General features: G+C 39.3%; 1 protein-coding gene across 1 annotated transcript in view; it reads right to left on the bottom strand.

Annotated features, from left to right (window-relative positions):
- The window catches only part of LOC122808477 (probable ATP-dependent RNA helicase DDX5), a 710554-nt gene that overhangs the window by 188815 nt on the left and 507190 nt on the right, over nt 1–14549 (bottom strand). Inside the window, exon 13 of the mRNA XM_044079433.1 lies at nt 7693–7752. Within this exon, the coding sequence (XP_043935368.1) occupies nt 7693–7752 (60 nt within the window). The remainder of the gene's footprint in view (nt 1–7692; nt 7753–14549) is intronic.

The raw sequence follows: 14549 nt of genomic DNA, 5'->3' as shown, positions 1-14549 counted from the left end.
TTTTCCACAAAAGAAACAAGTGATCTGATTTTCTGAAGTCCTTTGTTCTGTGCAAGTAGAAACCATAATTGTCTATGCACCTCTAGTGTATTCAACAAATGTTTGCCTTTGTATACTTTGGGGGAAAAAATGGAAGGTTTATAGATTGCTTTAATGTTGAATTCTGATACAGCCTTGGGCAAAAAGGATGCATTAGTTCACAATGTAACTATATCTTTATGAAAAATTAGGTATGGAGATTTCACCAATAAAGCCTGAATTTCTGAAATTCATCTGGCCAAAGTAATGGCCACCAGAAATAAAGTCTTCCAAGATAGGAATTTGAGATCTCAAGTATTTGCAGGTTTAAAGAGTGGAAGAACCAAAGCTTGCAGTACACCCCAGTTAAGTCCCACAGTGAAGTCCCACAGTGGAGGAGGATCTTTAACTGGGGGCCTCAACAGAAGTATTCCACGTAGAAAGGTTTTACAAAGTTTATGCAAAATAAGGGAAGAGCCATCAAAACCGACATGGAAACTGAAGATTGTTGCTAATTGAACCTCTACCATGGAAGAGCTGACCCTTTGATCAAAAAGCAAAGATAAAAAGTCCAGGATAGCATGAAAGTGGTGCAGAAAAGGGATCCATATAATTTTCAAGCAGCTAATGCAAAATATTTTCCATTTGCTAGCATTAGTTTTTCTCGTAGCTGGTTTGATGGAAGCTAACACAATTCTTTGAACTGGGGAGGAGAGCATAGGTTGTCTGACTATTACTGGAAATGGAGAAACCAAGCAGTCAGCTTGAGCTTTGAAAGATCTGGATGAACCATTTCTGTCGGGTGAAACAAAAGTTCTGGAACTGGATCCAGTATCCAGGGTTGATGGATCAAATAAGGCCACAGGAAGGTTCATAGGTAGGCACTAGGCTATCAGCCCAAGGGCCTACGTAAGCCTAGCCAACAAGGTTCCCTGGCTTACGCCACCCAAGAAAGTTATTTTCCTGTGCCACTATCGAGCAGAGACACAGAAGTGATCCCCCGGGGTGTATTTCCTATTTCCCATCCACTCAAGATTTTTCTTGAAGAGTGCTAATGAAGAACTTTGCTTGACATAGATGGGTAGCTTGTTCCAGAGTATGGGAAGTCTCTGGGACAGGAATCTGTCCCTCCAGCATGTCCTGTTTATTGTGGTGACAAGGTTTAGGTCCCTAGTGTGTAGCTCGGAGGGATTGGGATTTCTTTAGGTGTAACATGTCCAACAGCTCTGGGTTTGACACAGCTTTATATGTTAGGCAGAGATCACCTCGGAGTAGGCGATATGCTACAGAGTAAAGCTGGAGTTTTTTGAGGCGGTTAGTGTAGGGCATTTGTTTGAGGCCAGTAATCCTCTTTGTGAGGTACTTCTGTGGCCTTTCCAGCTGCTGCAGATGTCTTATGAGGTACATTCCAATAGGGGCGTTGTACTCTATAATGGGTCTAATGAGTGTCGAGTAGAGGGGAACAATGACCTCTTTTTTCCTGGATGAGAACCCTTGTATTAGGTGTGCCACATAGGACTTCCTGACTACTGTGGTGATGTGTCTATCGAAGGAGAGACTACTGTCCACCTGGATCCCAAGGTCTCTTATCACGCATTCGGTGTTAAGTAGATTGCTGCCTATGTGGTAGTTCATGGGTACAGAGTTTTTACCAAAGGGCATTACACCACTTTTTGGCACTGAGCTTGAGGCCATGGCTCTGACACTGGGCATCTGTCTCAGTGAGGAGACATCTGTAGGATGTCCACATCATTTGGGGACTTGAATATGGCTCCTAGTTTGCAGTCATCTGCAAACTTCGTTAGCCAGAGGCCTTCTGTGTTGGCCTGTACTTCAGAGAAGTAGATACCAAACAGGAGAGGTCCCAGGACGGAACCCTGTGGTACTCCACTTGCCACTGCTTTGAGGTCAGATTTGGAGTCTGCAACGTTTACAGTGTGGGTTCTGTCAGTGAGCCAGTTGGCAACCCATCTTGTGACGTAGGGATTTATACCTAGTTAATGAGTTTAGCTATAATTCCAGAATGGGGGATGGTGTCGAAAGCCTTGACGAGGTCAAGATAGGCTGTGTGAACCACCTTACCCTCATCTATGGCTTTGGTGACTGCCTCAAAGAAGTCAATCAGGTTCAGGAGGCATGATCTGCCTTTCACAAACCCGAACTGGGTAAATTTGCTGAGGCCAAAAAGGAGCAATGATGATGACTGCTCTTCGACCTGGCAGCCTTCTGAAGAAATTTTAGTATCAGGGGGGTTGGAGGATAAGCATACAATGACCGGGGGAGGGGGGCAATCAAAGTAGAGGATCCCTTGATGACTCCCCCTATAGGGGAATAATGGCAAAGTAGCTGTTGCACTTGTTTAGGGAAGAAGCAGAGCTCACAGCAAAGCTGGCCCCATTTACAGAAAATTGTGCGCGCTACTTTCTGGTTGAGGGACCATTCGTGAGGTAACGGAATGCACCTGCTCAGCTTGTCTGCTAGTATGTTGGTCTTTTCCGGGATATGCATTGCTAAGAGAAAGAGGTTGGAAGAGAACACCCATTGCCATACTCTTAGTGCTTCTTGACACAAGGGGTATGATCTGGCTCCTCCTTTCTTGTTGATGTACCAAATCACTGACATATTGTCTGTATTGCAATCATTCCTGACTGGAGTGCATCTTGAAAGGCTTGCAATGCTAAAAGCACTGCTCTCAACTCTAGAACACTGATTTGCAAATTGGCCTCCTCGGGGGACCACATGGCTTGGACCGTCTTTCCCAGGTAATGCCCCCCCACCCCACCTGGGAAGCACCAGTGGTTACTATGGCCATGGGTTGAGAAGGGACAAACAGATGGCCTTATAATAGTAGTTCCAACTTGGTCCACCACCTCAGATAATTTTTGCATGACTTGGCGATTTGAATTGGGATAGATAGACGTAGCTGAAGTATTGACCACAGACACCACAACATTCACTGAAGAATCCTCATGTGAAATCTGGCCAGTGGAACAAGGGGTATTGCTGCTGCCATTATCCCAATGCTTGTATGACTAAACGAGCAGGGGCTGTGGTACTGCAAAGTATCTTGTTGACTTCTGACCTTAAGGTCTGGAAAGGGGAATAGAAGCTATTATTGACCCTGTGTTGAGTATCGCTCCAATGAACTCTCTAGGTTGAGATGGTTGATGACAAGAGTTTTTGAAATGTATGGTTATGCTTAATGGCACACAAATCTGGACTACGTTTCCTCTTGCCATGACAAGCTGATGCCTGGTCGGGGTGGAGATGAGCCAGTCATGTAAGTAATGAAATACTCTGAATCCGTGTAGTCTCAAGTGAGCTGCTACCACTGCCGTGTATTTGGTGAACATCCTGGGGGGTGTGGGGAGACCAAAAGACAGTGTGCTGAACTGGTAATGACTGCCGCCTAGCTGGAAGCATAGGAATGTTCTGGATCATCTGTTCATTTTTATATAACAGTATGCATCCTGGAGATCTACTGAGCACATCCAATTGCCTTTCTCCAGAAATAGAAGACTTGACTGAACTGTGACCATCTGAAACTGTCTTCTGAATAAAATTGCTCAGGTTGCCGAGATCCAGAATTGGTCTGCAGTCCCCTGTTTTTTTTTTGGCACTAAAAAGAATTTCAAGTTCCAGATCTCCGCTGCTCTGGAGGCACCTTTGGATGATTGTTTTGTTTAGCAGCTTTTGGAAATGCTGCGTGCTCCTCCTGACTTGGTGGAACATAGGGGATTTTTCTGGAGTTTGGAGGACAAGGGGAAAACAGAATTACATCTCCTCTGGAAACAATTCTCAGCACCCAAGTATCTTATTTCTAGTTAGGCTCTCCAGTGCAGGGACAAACCCCCCAATCATACCTCTCAACCTCTTAGTGCAAAAAATCTGGACAGAGCCAGACAGAATTGGGGGACAAAGGCCCAAAAATAGGTACAGATTTTAAGCATTGCTCTTATAAACTTAGAAAGTTGCTAGAATAACAGAATTTGTCTTAGCATGCATTTTTTTGAAGGATATGAAGTCTGAAACAAATGTATATCATTTAGTGACTTCAGTCCTCAGATCTGAGTGATTTGCCAGAAAATCTCAAATTTCATGAGGAAAAAAATCAAAAATATGAGGCAAAAATGTGAACATTCTACGAAAATCTGTGCAGTTGAGGTATGCCCGCACTTGCATCCAGAGGTAACAATCAGGCCTCCATTCAGCCCAAGAATTCTCTAGACCCTTGATGCTGCAAGGCCTCCTCTGCCACAAGAGCGGTGTCTACCATTTGAAATTCCCCATCAGCCTCTGGGTGAGGACCCTCCACACATGTCCTGGAAAGATCCTTGTAATTTTATGAACTACAGCTTTCCATCACCTCGATGATTCCTCAAAAAAGGATCTTTGGAGAATGGAAAAACACCCACAGCAGAAAGGGTCTATCCATCCTTTTCACACCGTGACAGCAGAGGTTTTACTTTGGGGGCAAAAAAGAGGCGTCAAAATGGACATTGATGAATGCAGACTTAAGGCTCTACAAAATCACACAAACATCCAGGCATGTCTCCTAATGGCTATGCCTGAACCCAATGCCCTCGAGGTTCCTTTTGCCACATTAGAAATAAAACTCATGTATGAGTTGGAAATCAATTGTGGGGTCACCTGCTGAGAAGTGACTTAATCCTTCACCTCTTCAGACATAGTTCCTTTGAGGGTACCTGAAAGTTACTTAAGATCCCTCTGAAGTCAAGTAAAATGTGCCAAGTAGTTCAGAGTAAAGATCGCGAAAGCATAGATGCTTCCTAAATCTGTCCATCACCTGCGACTCCTTCTCAGGAGGATGGACAGAGGTACTTTCATCAGCAAGTTCCTTTTCTAGTGGCTGGCATCAACAGGAGGACCTTTTGACCAAAACTGCTTATATTCTGGAGGGGTCATAATCCTATCTGGCTTTTTGGGAATGGGCTCAATGGAGTCAGGTTCCTTCCATGCCCACTGCGAAACCAACTCTAGGAGCTCGTTAGTGGGTGAAACTACCCAGGTAGTAGACTGGCTGATACCATAAGCCTCCAGAAGTACAAATTCCTCTGAAGGGTTGCTGGACTTCCAACCACCTCTGTTTCAGGATCTCAAGTAAGCCTCCGAATGAGCCATCTTCAGGAAGTGACTGTGGGGACCCTTCACCCTCATCAAAATCTGTGGCCTCAGTGACTGATTCAGGGGAATTGATATGCTTCCTCTTGCATGTCCTCTTCTTAGGGACCTCCTTGGTGGGGTAGTCCAGGGAGGTATCAGAAGAATAGGAGAAACCCTGGTGGGAAGCCTGGGGTTTTGGTATTGGCTGTCCTTGTAGAGAGGACAGCTGAGATTCAAGGCGCAGACATGGAGCAGAAAGACACAGGATCTGAAGGGGGAGGCATTGCCAGAGTCTGAGTTGTAGACAGGGCTCTCTCCAGAACCCTAAAGGCAGACAGTCTTAGAGAGGGAAAGGAACAATGATCAGAGAGGCCATGCCTCTGATCTCGCCCTCCTCAGAAGACAACTGCTGAGAGGCCAAAGTTGGACCCAAATTGACTATCGCCGAAGCTCCGAGATGGCGAAGAAACCCTTGGATTCAACTGCAGCACCTCGGACCAGACAGGATAGAATTGGCTCCCAGAGCTCTCAGGATGCATTTAAACCGAACAGCCCAGAGCAAAACTCAGATCCAGTGATACCAGAGTCCTCTAATCCAAAAAGGACAGTGCTTGATGACTTGGATCTGAGGACTCCCCAGTGAGACTTTTGGATGAACGAGTGGATAGAGCAGATGAAGACTTTGATCTTTCTAAAAATGGTGACAGCACTCTACATGGGAACAGGTCCACTGAAGGGGAGTACCTCATTCTAGGCAGAATAGGTAATCAGGACATCTGATCAGAGGTCTTTAGCTCTGATGAATCTTTCATTGTCAGACTTCAGACCCAAAGAAACTGCCGGATCCAAGGGCTTGAATATGGTCTTGGATGGATCTGAAGTAAAGGTAGGATCCTGTAATTTCTGCTTCTTCTTCATATGATCCAAAGAAACTGTGGGAGCCGAAGAAGTTCAAGTGATTTTTCTGAGGACCTGGAGGATACTGAACAGGTACTTGGAGAAATGTTGACTTTTTCTGTTTCTCTTTGGAAGGTCCAGATATAGCCTTGTCAAAGGAAGAAAGCAAAAGATACTTAAGGATAAGCTTGTTCCTAAGATGTATCAATGGCCTAGGATTGCAGGCGTGACAGATCGCACAATTCTCCTGGAGGTGGAGAGGATCTACACAAACACACAAGGAGTGTGAACCAGACATCTGTCCTTCTGACTGCACTTCCCACACTTTTTGAACCTAGCCAGACTCTTCTTTTTCAGCCATCATAAAAAAAAAAAAAAAATGAAAGGCCAAGCACAGTCGCACAACAGTAGCAGTTAAACAAGTTAAAACTTAAACAGCGAAAGTTTTTTTTTTTTTATGTACAGGAGGATGTAAAGGAAAGGAAGAACAGAAAGAAGTACCAACAATGGCACTAAAGTCTATGATAAACGTAGAAGAGAGGAAGAGGGTTACTAAGCAGGAAACTTTAGATTAAAGTAGTTTAAAGGCAAATAAAGACAAATTTTAAGTTTTGAAATGTACTTCTCACCCTAGCTTGAGAGAATGGACCACGTCTTTTCACTAGAAGCTGCAAATGAGATCAGAGGTAATGAGTGTTGTGCATTCTAGGTAAGGAAGAAGCTCGAGAGTTCAAGGTTGCCACAAGCTTTTAACAGCTGAGTCAGACACGAGGGATTGGATCTGAACCTATTAGTTGAGGACGGAATGAAAATTGACATCAGATCACCTATACTAAGGATTTAAATCTTTACCAGTAAATGAAACCCTTGCCATCTTTAAGGTGAAATTTTATAAATGGATGGGTCAAGCCACAGATTCTTCTCAGGCATCTCTTGTGTCAACCCTTCTGGAGACGGGAGGTGCCATATGATGGTAGCTGCTGGCAAGGCTTTAATGGTCCTTGGAGTGATCTGTCTTGTAAATTCAATGATCTCCCTATATCCAAGGCAATGAACACAGGCAAGACTTGCAAGTTACCAATACAATTTGAAGGAGGTAGTGCTTTGGCCACCAAAATCAAGACTAGCCTTAACTTCATATATACATACAAATTTACATCAGGGTTATGAGCAATCGCGGGGGTGAGCCCTATTAAATGCATGAAATAGGTGGCAAATACTTTCAGGTGTCTGCTTAAAGGTGCATAAAGTCTGGCTCAAGGCCACAGTGATTGCTTGGTGAGTACCACTCCTATATTTCTGATATGCCATCCTGTCCTGTTTGATCTCCTAAAGCAAACTATTCCTGGAATAAACTATATGTTCATATTAAACAGAGTGAAATCCTCACTACCATAAAGTGAACCTTGATAACTAAATGGGTAGCCATTAATTTTCCATGGGTCTAACTTATGTCACCATCCTAAATGGAGGAGGTGCTTTATTGCCTTATTAGGGTGGGTACTGGTAAGGCTTAATGTCCCTTGGAGTAATCCGGCTTGTGGATCCAATGATGACACTACATCCCAGGCAATGAGAAGAGACAGCTTACTCAAATTAGGCAAACAGTATTAGAACAGAATTATTCAGGCATGCAAACAAATCTTATCTTACCTAGGCCTCTGGATGCAACATCAGTGGCAATCAAGATGGGAGCTTTACCATACTTGAATTCTGCAGAATAAACACAAGGATTAGTCTAGTTCTACAGGGCAGAGGATGTGCAGACATTTTTTTTCATTACACGCACACACACCCCTACATATTTGTGGGCACCTGTACACATGCATAAGATAGCAGTGAGAAGGTTGTGGTTTGTTCAGCAGCTCACACCAATCCCTCTCTGCAACCCCATTCTACACATGCTTAGCCCTCCCTTCCCCTTTCATACAGGGAGCTACTTTCATGTCTACAGTAGAAAATGCATCTCCACCCATGGGATTAACTCCTTCCTTTCCTCTGGCAGATTTACCAGTCTAGTTTGGGCAAGTGTCTCCTTTCTAAAAAAAAAAAATATACACTCCTCAAATCAGAATTCTGTAAAATGATCATCCATACAGTTAACCCTCAAAAATGGTCCCCAAAACTACAAACAGTAATACAAATAAGGCATAATTAATAACCTTGGAAATGGTAATGTCAGACTCCCCTGAAAAAGAGCCCTCTCAAAATACAGCAGTGTACCACATTGGTTTCATTTAAAGATCACTTGCATTGCAGAAGATAAGCTCCTTCAAAATTCCAAAATCCTTTGAATTTGAATTGTCTATACATACTAACTCCTTACTAAGTAAAATGCTGTTGTCTTCCCTCCCCTCCAAATATACTAGAAAATGAAAATCTAAGCCAACTGTAACTGAAGTACTATATATTGTACAGCAGATTAAACTGCAGGTGGAAACTGTAAAAAATGGAAGAATCAAATTATATAGAAACAAATGGAATTTGTGGGAGCAATATATACAAAATGATGTCCAGGATAAGGAGTGAGGTTTAAGGGGAAATTGAGCAATGTATGTAATGCTGGACTGAATAAAAATTGTTAAAAATATTTATACTGAATGAAAACAGAAAATTATTGCTGTGTATTCTTTTCTGTTTATATTTTTGTACTCTTAGCATTTCTTAAAATGTGAAGGTTTAATAAAGCTGTTTAAAAAAATTCAAGATCTTTCTCTAACATCTGTAGCCCCCTCCCCCATGCACCATCATCCTTATCCTCCAAAAATATGTTTCATCATGCATAACTTTACGTACAACTGACAAATGTCCAAACTACTGAATGCTGTAAGGTATGGCTGGATAACAAAACCAAAACAAAAAACATTTGTGTAGTGGAGCTATACAACAGAATACTAGTAATGAGATGTTATGAAGCTGAATACTAGTAATGAGATGTTATACAGAGCTGTACAAAGCCTTTTAATAAAATAAGTATGGAAATATGAACAAAATACCAAACAGTCCCCTTCAAATTAATGGAAATTAATGGCACAGTACCCAACCACCAGTGCAAAAATGGGACACAACCAGCAAAGCAGTGTGCAATGAGCAGTTTGGAAACTGCCAGTACAGGAGATTCCAATATTAAAATCTAAAAAAAGCATTTAGTATTTCATACATTTTAGTACTTAATAGTTGCCTACTGTGCAAGCAATGGCGACCGATATCTAACCACCATTCGGTACTTAAGACAAAAATTCAGGCAGAGTTTTAGAAGCTACAAGTAGGTACGCTTGTAAATCAGATGTCATGTATTTAGTTTATTGTGTCTCCTGTCCAGCATTCTATGTAGGCAAAACCAACATGAAGCTAGCAGATAATCTATGAACATACCTTGGCTATTAGAAACAAGGATCTAAATAATGCGTTAGCTAAACATGCTTTAAAACATACTTTTAAAAAGTTTAATTTTTTTGTTCTTGGTAAAGTTGATATCAGTCGTGGTGGTGCTCTTTCTTGCATGCTGGAATGCAAAGGAGTACTCTGGCAAATAGCTTAGAGGCTAAGTCTTGCATTTCTAGATGAAAGTGGTTAGGCCTTTTCCACTTTTAAATTGTGGATTAAAGCAGTTTTACTGGCGGTTAGGTCCACTGCCTGGTGAGTTCCTTTTCTAAGCTGATAAGCCTCCAGGGTTGAAATCAGTTTTTTTTTTTTTTTTTTTAAATATTCAAAGGTTTAACACATTTTATATTTGTTATATTTTATGGATACGGATCTATTTAAATTAATATAAATGGTTAATTATGTGTTTAAATTATAAGTTAAACCTGACTGGTATGATAGGATCATGTGATTGACGTTTCATGTTTAAATGGGTCTTTAATTCATATAGTTAAAAGTTCTGATGAAGTTCTATTGAAAATAAAAGAACGAAAGTGCTTACATAATTTTTTTTCTATGTTACTGCATTTTAGTGATTAGTAGACCTTGTTCTCATTCTGACTTGGTATTTTTATAATTTAAGTTACAGTTTGTGGCAAGGTACTCTGTTTTGTTAAGTTTATCACATTGGTAGCATGAGGAAAACACTTTATGTGGTCTGCAACACAAGTACACTTAATGGTCAAAAATTACTATTAATAAGATGAAACATTAAACCGAGGTCCCATCTGCATGAGCTGGTGGTAGCTCAGACAGATGTAAAAGATTCCACGGCACCTGACAAGAGTAGGGGGGAAATTCCCTAAGGTCTTGGCCAAATTTTCCCTAGTAGTATAAATACCATCTTGCAGCTTTCCTGAAAAGAGGCTTCTAGCCAAGTGGGACTAAGCCAGTCAAACAAATGATAAATTGTTTGGATTAACCCAATGTGGTTATCAGCTCTCTGGATAGATTTTTTTTTTAGCAATCTGATGTGCGAATGGCTACAATCATATGCCCAAGGAAGAAACTCACAACCAAGTCAGACCACTTACTGGTGAAGCAAAAAAAGTTCTTGTTCAGGTTTGAGCAGTCTGTCAGTAATTTCTTCAAGGCAGTACTTCAAAGCAATTTAAGTATATACTCTACAGACATCTGACAGTATATGGCTAACATTTAAAGTTATATTTTTGTTTTCTGGTTATTTTTGTTCACAAGTGCCATGAAGAAAGTTAAGTGCTCCTACTTGTTTGCTGGCATCAAATTTTTCCAAGACTATCACCTTAAGACTTTTGATTTTGGTGTAGGGGGATACATTTCTGATAAGTGAGACAATTGATAAGTTTAACCAAGATTATCATGGGAACCTAGGCATTTACAATGCAGTCAGCCTTTAGCTCCTGCTCCTTCCACATTTACTTCGATGATTCTTTTTAAAAATCTCAGACAATAAAAAATGAATCAAGACGTTAAAGTTTATAGTGATGGCACATGTACCACACAAGAACAACAGGCAATAGTGATGGAGGTTAAAGCCTGAAATGCCAAGTGCAGTGGCCCATGTACTAATGCTAGTTCCTCATTCCTGTCAAGTTTTCCATTCATTTCCTGGTCCCTCTACTACACCCACTACTTGTACAGGGACATTCAACCACACCAGACTGCGGAAGGGGGTTAGGTAGGGGGAAGTGTGATATCTAGTCTGGCACAAATCCTTTTACTTTCTATTTAGTCCCTGCATGCCCCAACCTTTGTTTTCTCCATCTACTGAAGTCCTTGCTTTTGTAGTACAGATGCCCAAACAAGTCAGTTTACTCATATAATCATTTGATAACTGCACACTTGTCCTCACTGTCCAGACAGAGTTATAGCTGTCCAGGGATGGGGTTTCTGAAGGCTCCTTCATTTAACCTCAACAGGAGTGCACATGAATGGTTAAAGCTGTTGAAGCACACTTCAAACGCCACCAACTCTCAAATCATAGCTCAAGTGTATTCATTACAAAGAAAATTTCTCATTTTAAGTCTAAAAAGTCCATGTCCCACACTGACTGGGTCTGTCATACATTTTTTTTTTTTTTTACAATAACTGTGTTAAATACGGAATCTCACTAATTCATCAAAAGAATTTTTGTTGCAGGAAAAATGGTTAGTTACCATAATGTAAGCTTCCTAAGTGAAGAGTAAGTGTTCTACACTGTAGAAGATAGTATTCCAGATTTTGGAGATGGGTGGTTGAGAATTAAGCCTCAGATGTTATACAGAAAAAGGTTCCTAGTTTGGTTGAAAATAAAGACTATTTTATTCAGACTGGACTGGATCCTCCCCATTTGCTTGAATGTATATTCTTAGATAAAAGATTCAATTTAGTCCTCACATGGTAGGTATGTTTTTGTACTAACTTAATTATGAAATAGCATTTTAAAATGGTCTACTAAACTCTTGTCCTCCCTCAAGACCGCATACAGCAAAATGATGAACTACTAGAGTGAAATAGATACGATCCACAAAACCAGTAAAACAAGAAGCGATATCCTGGGTATCCAGAAGCTTTATTGTTCACACGGATTACGATAAAAAATAATAAATAATTCAACTTAAACAACTAATACTGAGCGCTTTCACCCGCTCCAAATAATGCGGGTTTCTTCAGAGTACAAATATCATATCTTTACACCAGCCTTATATGGTAGTAAAATTAGATACATAAATTGGATAATTGTTTAATTGTTATGCAACGCTTTGTTGTTTCTTCTGTTTTCTTAAATAATGACCCTTAATTCAAACTGTTGTTCTTTAGAGATATAAGAGGTTTGTGTGAGGTTTATGTAAAGTTTGTAAAGATTATCCATTAATAACGTTATAAATATGAGGGCATAAAACTTAAAATTGTATGTGTGTATATATATCTACTTAATAAAACTTTCTATCAGAAAGCAGCAAACTAGGTTGAGTTCATAGGAATTCACAATGCTTAAATGTTAAAATGTTAAAAAGAGTCCAACACTAAAAATAATAATCCAACCCTACAAGTGTTCCAACGTATTTCCACATGTCTTATTTTAATATTAATAAAATTGCTGTATCAAGTTATGTAGAGATATATATAAATATATATGTGAATATTGCCTATAATGCAATTATATTAAATACGTATTAAATATGTATATATGTAAAAATAAATATAAATTACTATAATGCAATTGTGTTAAATATATTAAATAAATACATTATACAAATAGTAATAAATATATTTAATTAAATGTGTGTATATAAATAATATTTAGTGTATACATAAGTAAATATATAAATAGTTAAATGAATGTAAGTTTGTAAGTTACATATATAGATAACATATATATACAAGTCCATAGTTATTCACACGTAAAAGTGTATAAAAAATATATATATATAAAAAAATATATATGTATGCAAAAAATTGTGTATAAAAAATATATATTTTTTGTTTAAATAGTTCTTTTGAAATTCACAGTTATTGTATATAAAAATAAATATGTACATGTTTAAAAATATATAATATGAATATGAATATTTTGTGATAGTAAAAATACTGATGAGTAACAATGTTCTTATTAATGTAATTCAAACTCATATATAAAATTAAAATGTATATATTGATAAATAACCAATTATTAAATTTTTAACTAGTATTTCAATATTGGTATTAATAAGTGAACATAAAATGAAAATTTGTGCATCACATATAATACAGTGTTTTCTGCCACTCACTCATAGTGTAGTATTTTCTGGGTTAATAGTTGAAAAGCATATCAATACAATTCACAGTTTTACATGACATATATTTTCTCTTAAAGACATAGTCATATGCATATTGATTTATTGATTTATACTTCAAAATACTAGCAATGCTAATATGCCCATTCACTCCTGGTGTGGCACTAGCATTAAGTCTAAGCTGCCACAGGCACTCCTTAGTTAGCAATAAGTTGTCTAGGTCACCTTCCTTTTCCCAGGGGTTGTGTATTCTATCTATAATGAAAAAGATGAATCTTTTAAAGTTGCAACATGTAGTACTGTGAACATAGAGAGCATTAGTTTCTTTTTTATGTTTGATGTCTCTTGCATGTTCCATAATTCTTTCTTTTAGTTTTCTCTTAGTTTTACCTACGTAATATGCAGGACATGAAATACAACTAGCTAGGTAAACAACCATTTTCGTGTTGCAATTAAATTACATACATACGGAATCTCACTAATTCATCAAAAGAATTTTTGTTGCAGGAAAAATGGTTAGTTACCATAATGTAAGCTTCCTAAGTGAAGAGTAAGTGTTCTACACTGTAGAAGATAGTATTCCAGATTTTGGAGATGGGTGGTTGAGAATTAAGCCTCAGATGTTATACAGAAAAAGGTTCCTAGTTTGGTTGAAAATAAAGACTATTTTATTCAGACTGGACTGGATCCTCCCCATTTGCTTGAATGTATATTCTTAGATAAAAGATTCAATTTAGTCCTCACATGGTAGGTATGTTTTTGTACTAACTTAATTATGAAATAGCATTTATTTTAAAATGGTCTACTAAACTCTTGTCCTCCCTCAAGACTGCATACAGTAAAATGATGAACTACTAGAGTGAAATCCAAAGCATTAGCCATCCTACATCACACTAGTTCCTTCAAGATACTTTCTCAAAATCAATTTCAAATCAGCAGAATGTATTTTTTATGCGCCTTTTCCCCAACAATCAAGTCCCCTTCTACTGGTCTTGAACCCATTTCTTTTTTCTGCCACTGGGGAAAAAGGAAACTGGAGGAGCAATCATACATGGAGGTAGATGTGCCCTTGCCTGTACCTCGTTATGCAGGCTAGGATTTTTTGTCCCATCCTACTATGACCATCAGTCATCCTCCTGACCACTCAGATGGCCTATTCATTCCCTGGCAGTGAGGGGTGAATGCACTGGAAGTACTACCATTCTCTGCATACGGAAGATAAGTGTTTGCTTTTTACAGCCTTATTAATGACTTTCTGCAGGTTTCAAAAATGCAGACACAAGGATGCATACTTACCACACGACAGTCCTTGCCTTTAGACATAGTCCTGTTAGGCTTTCACCACAGGCAACT

The sequence above is a fragment of the Protopterus annectens genome, chromosome 8.part0, assembly GCF_019279795.1.
Source record: "Protopterus annectens isolate FY-2018-M chromosome 8.part0, PAN1.0, whole genome shotgun sequence".
NCBI classification, from domain to species: Eukaryota; Metazoa; Chordata; order Ceratodontiformes; family Protopteridae; genus Protopterus; species Protopterus annectens.
This window is presented reverse-complemented; position numbering and strand designations above follow the sequence as displayed.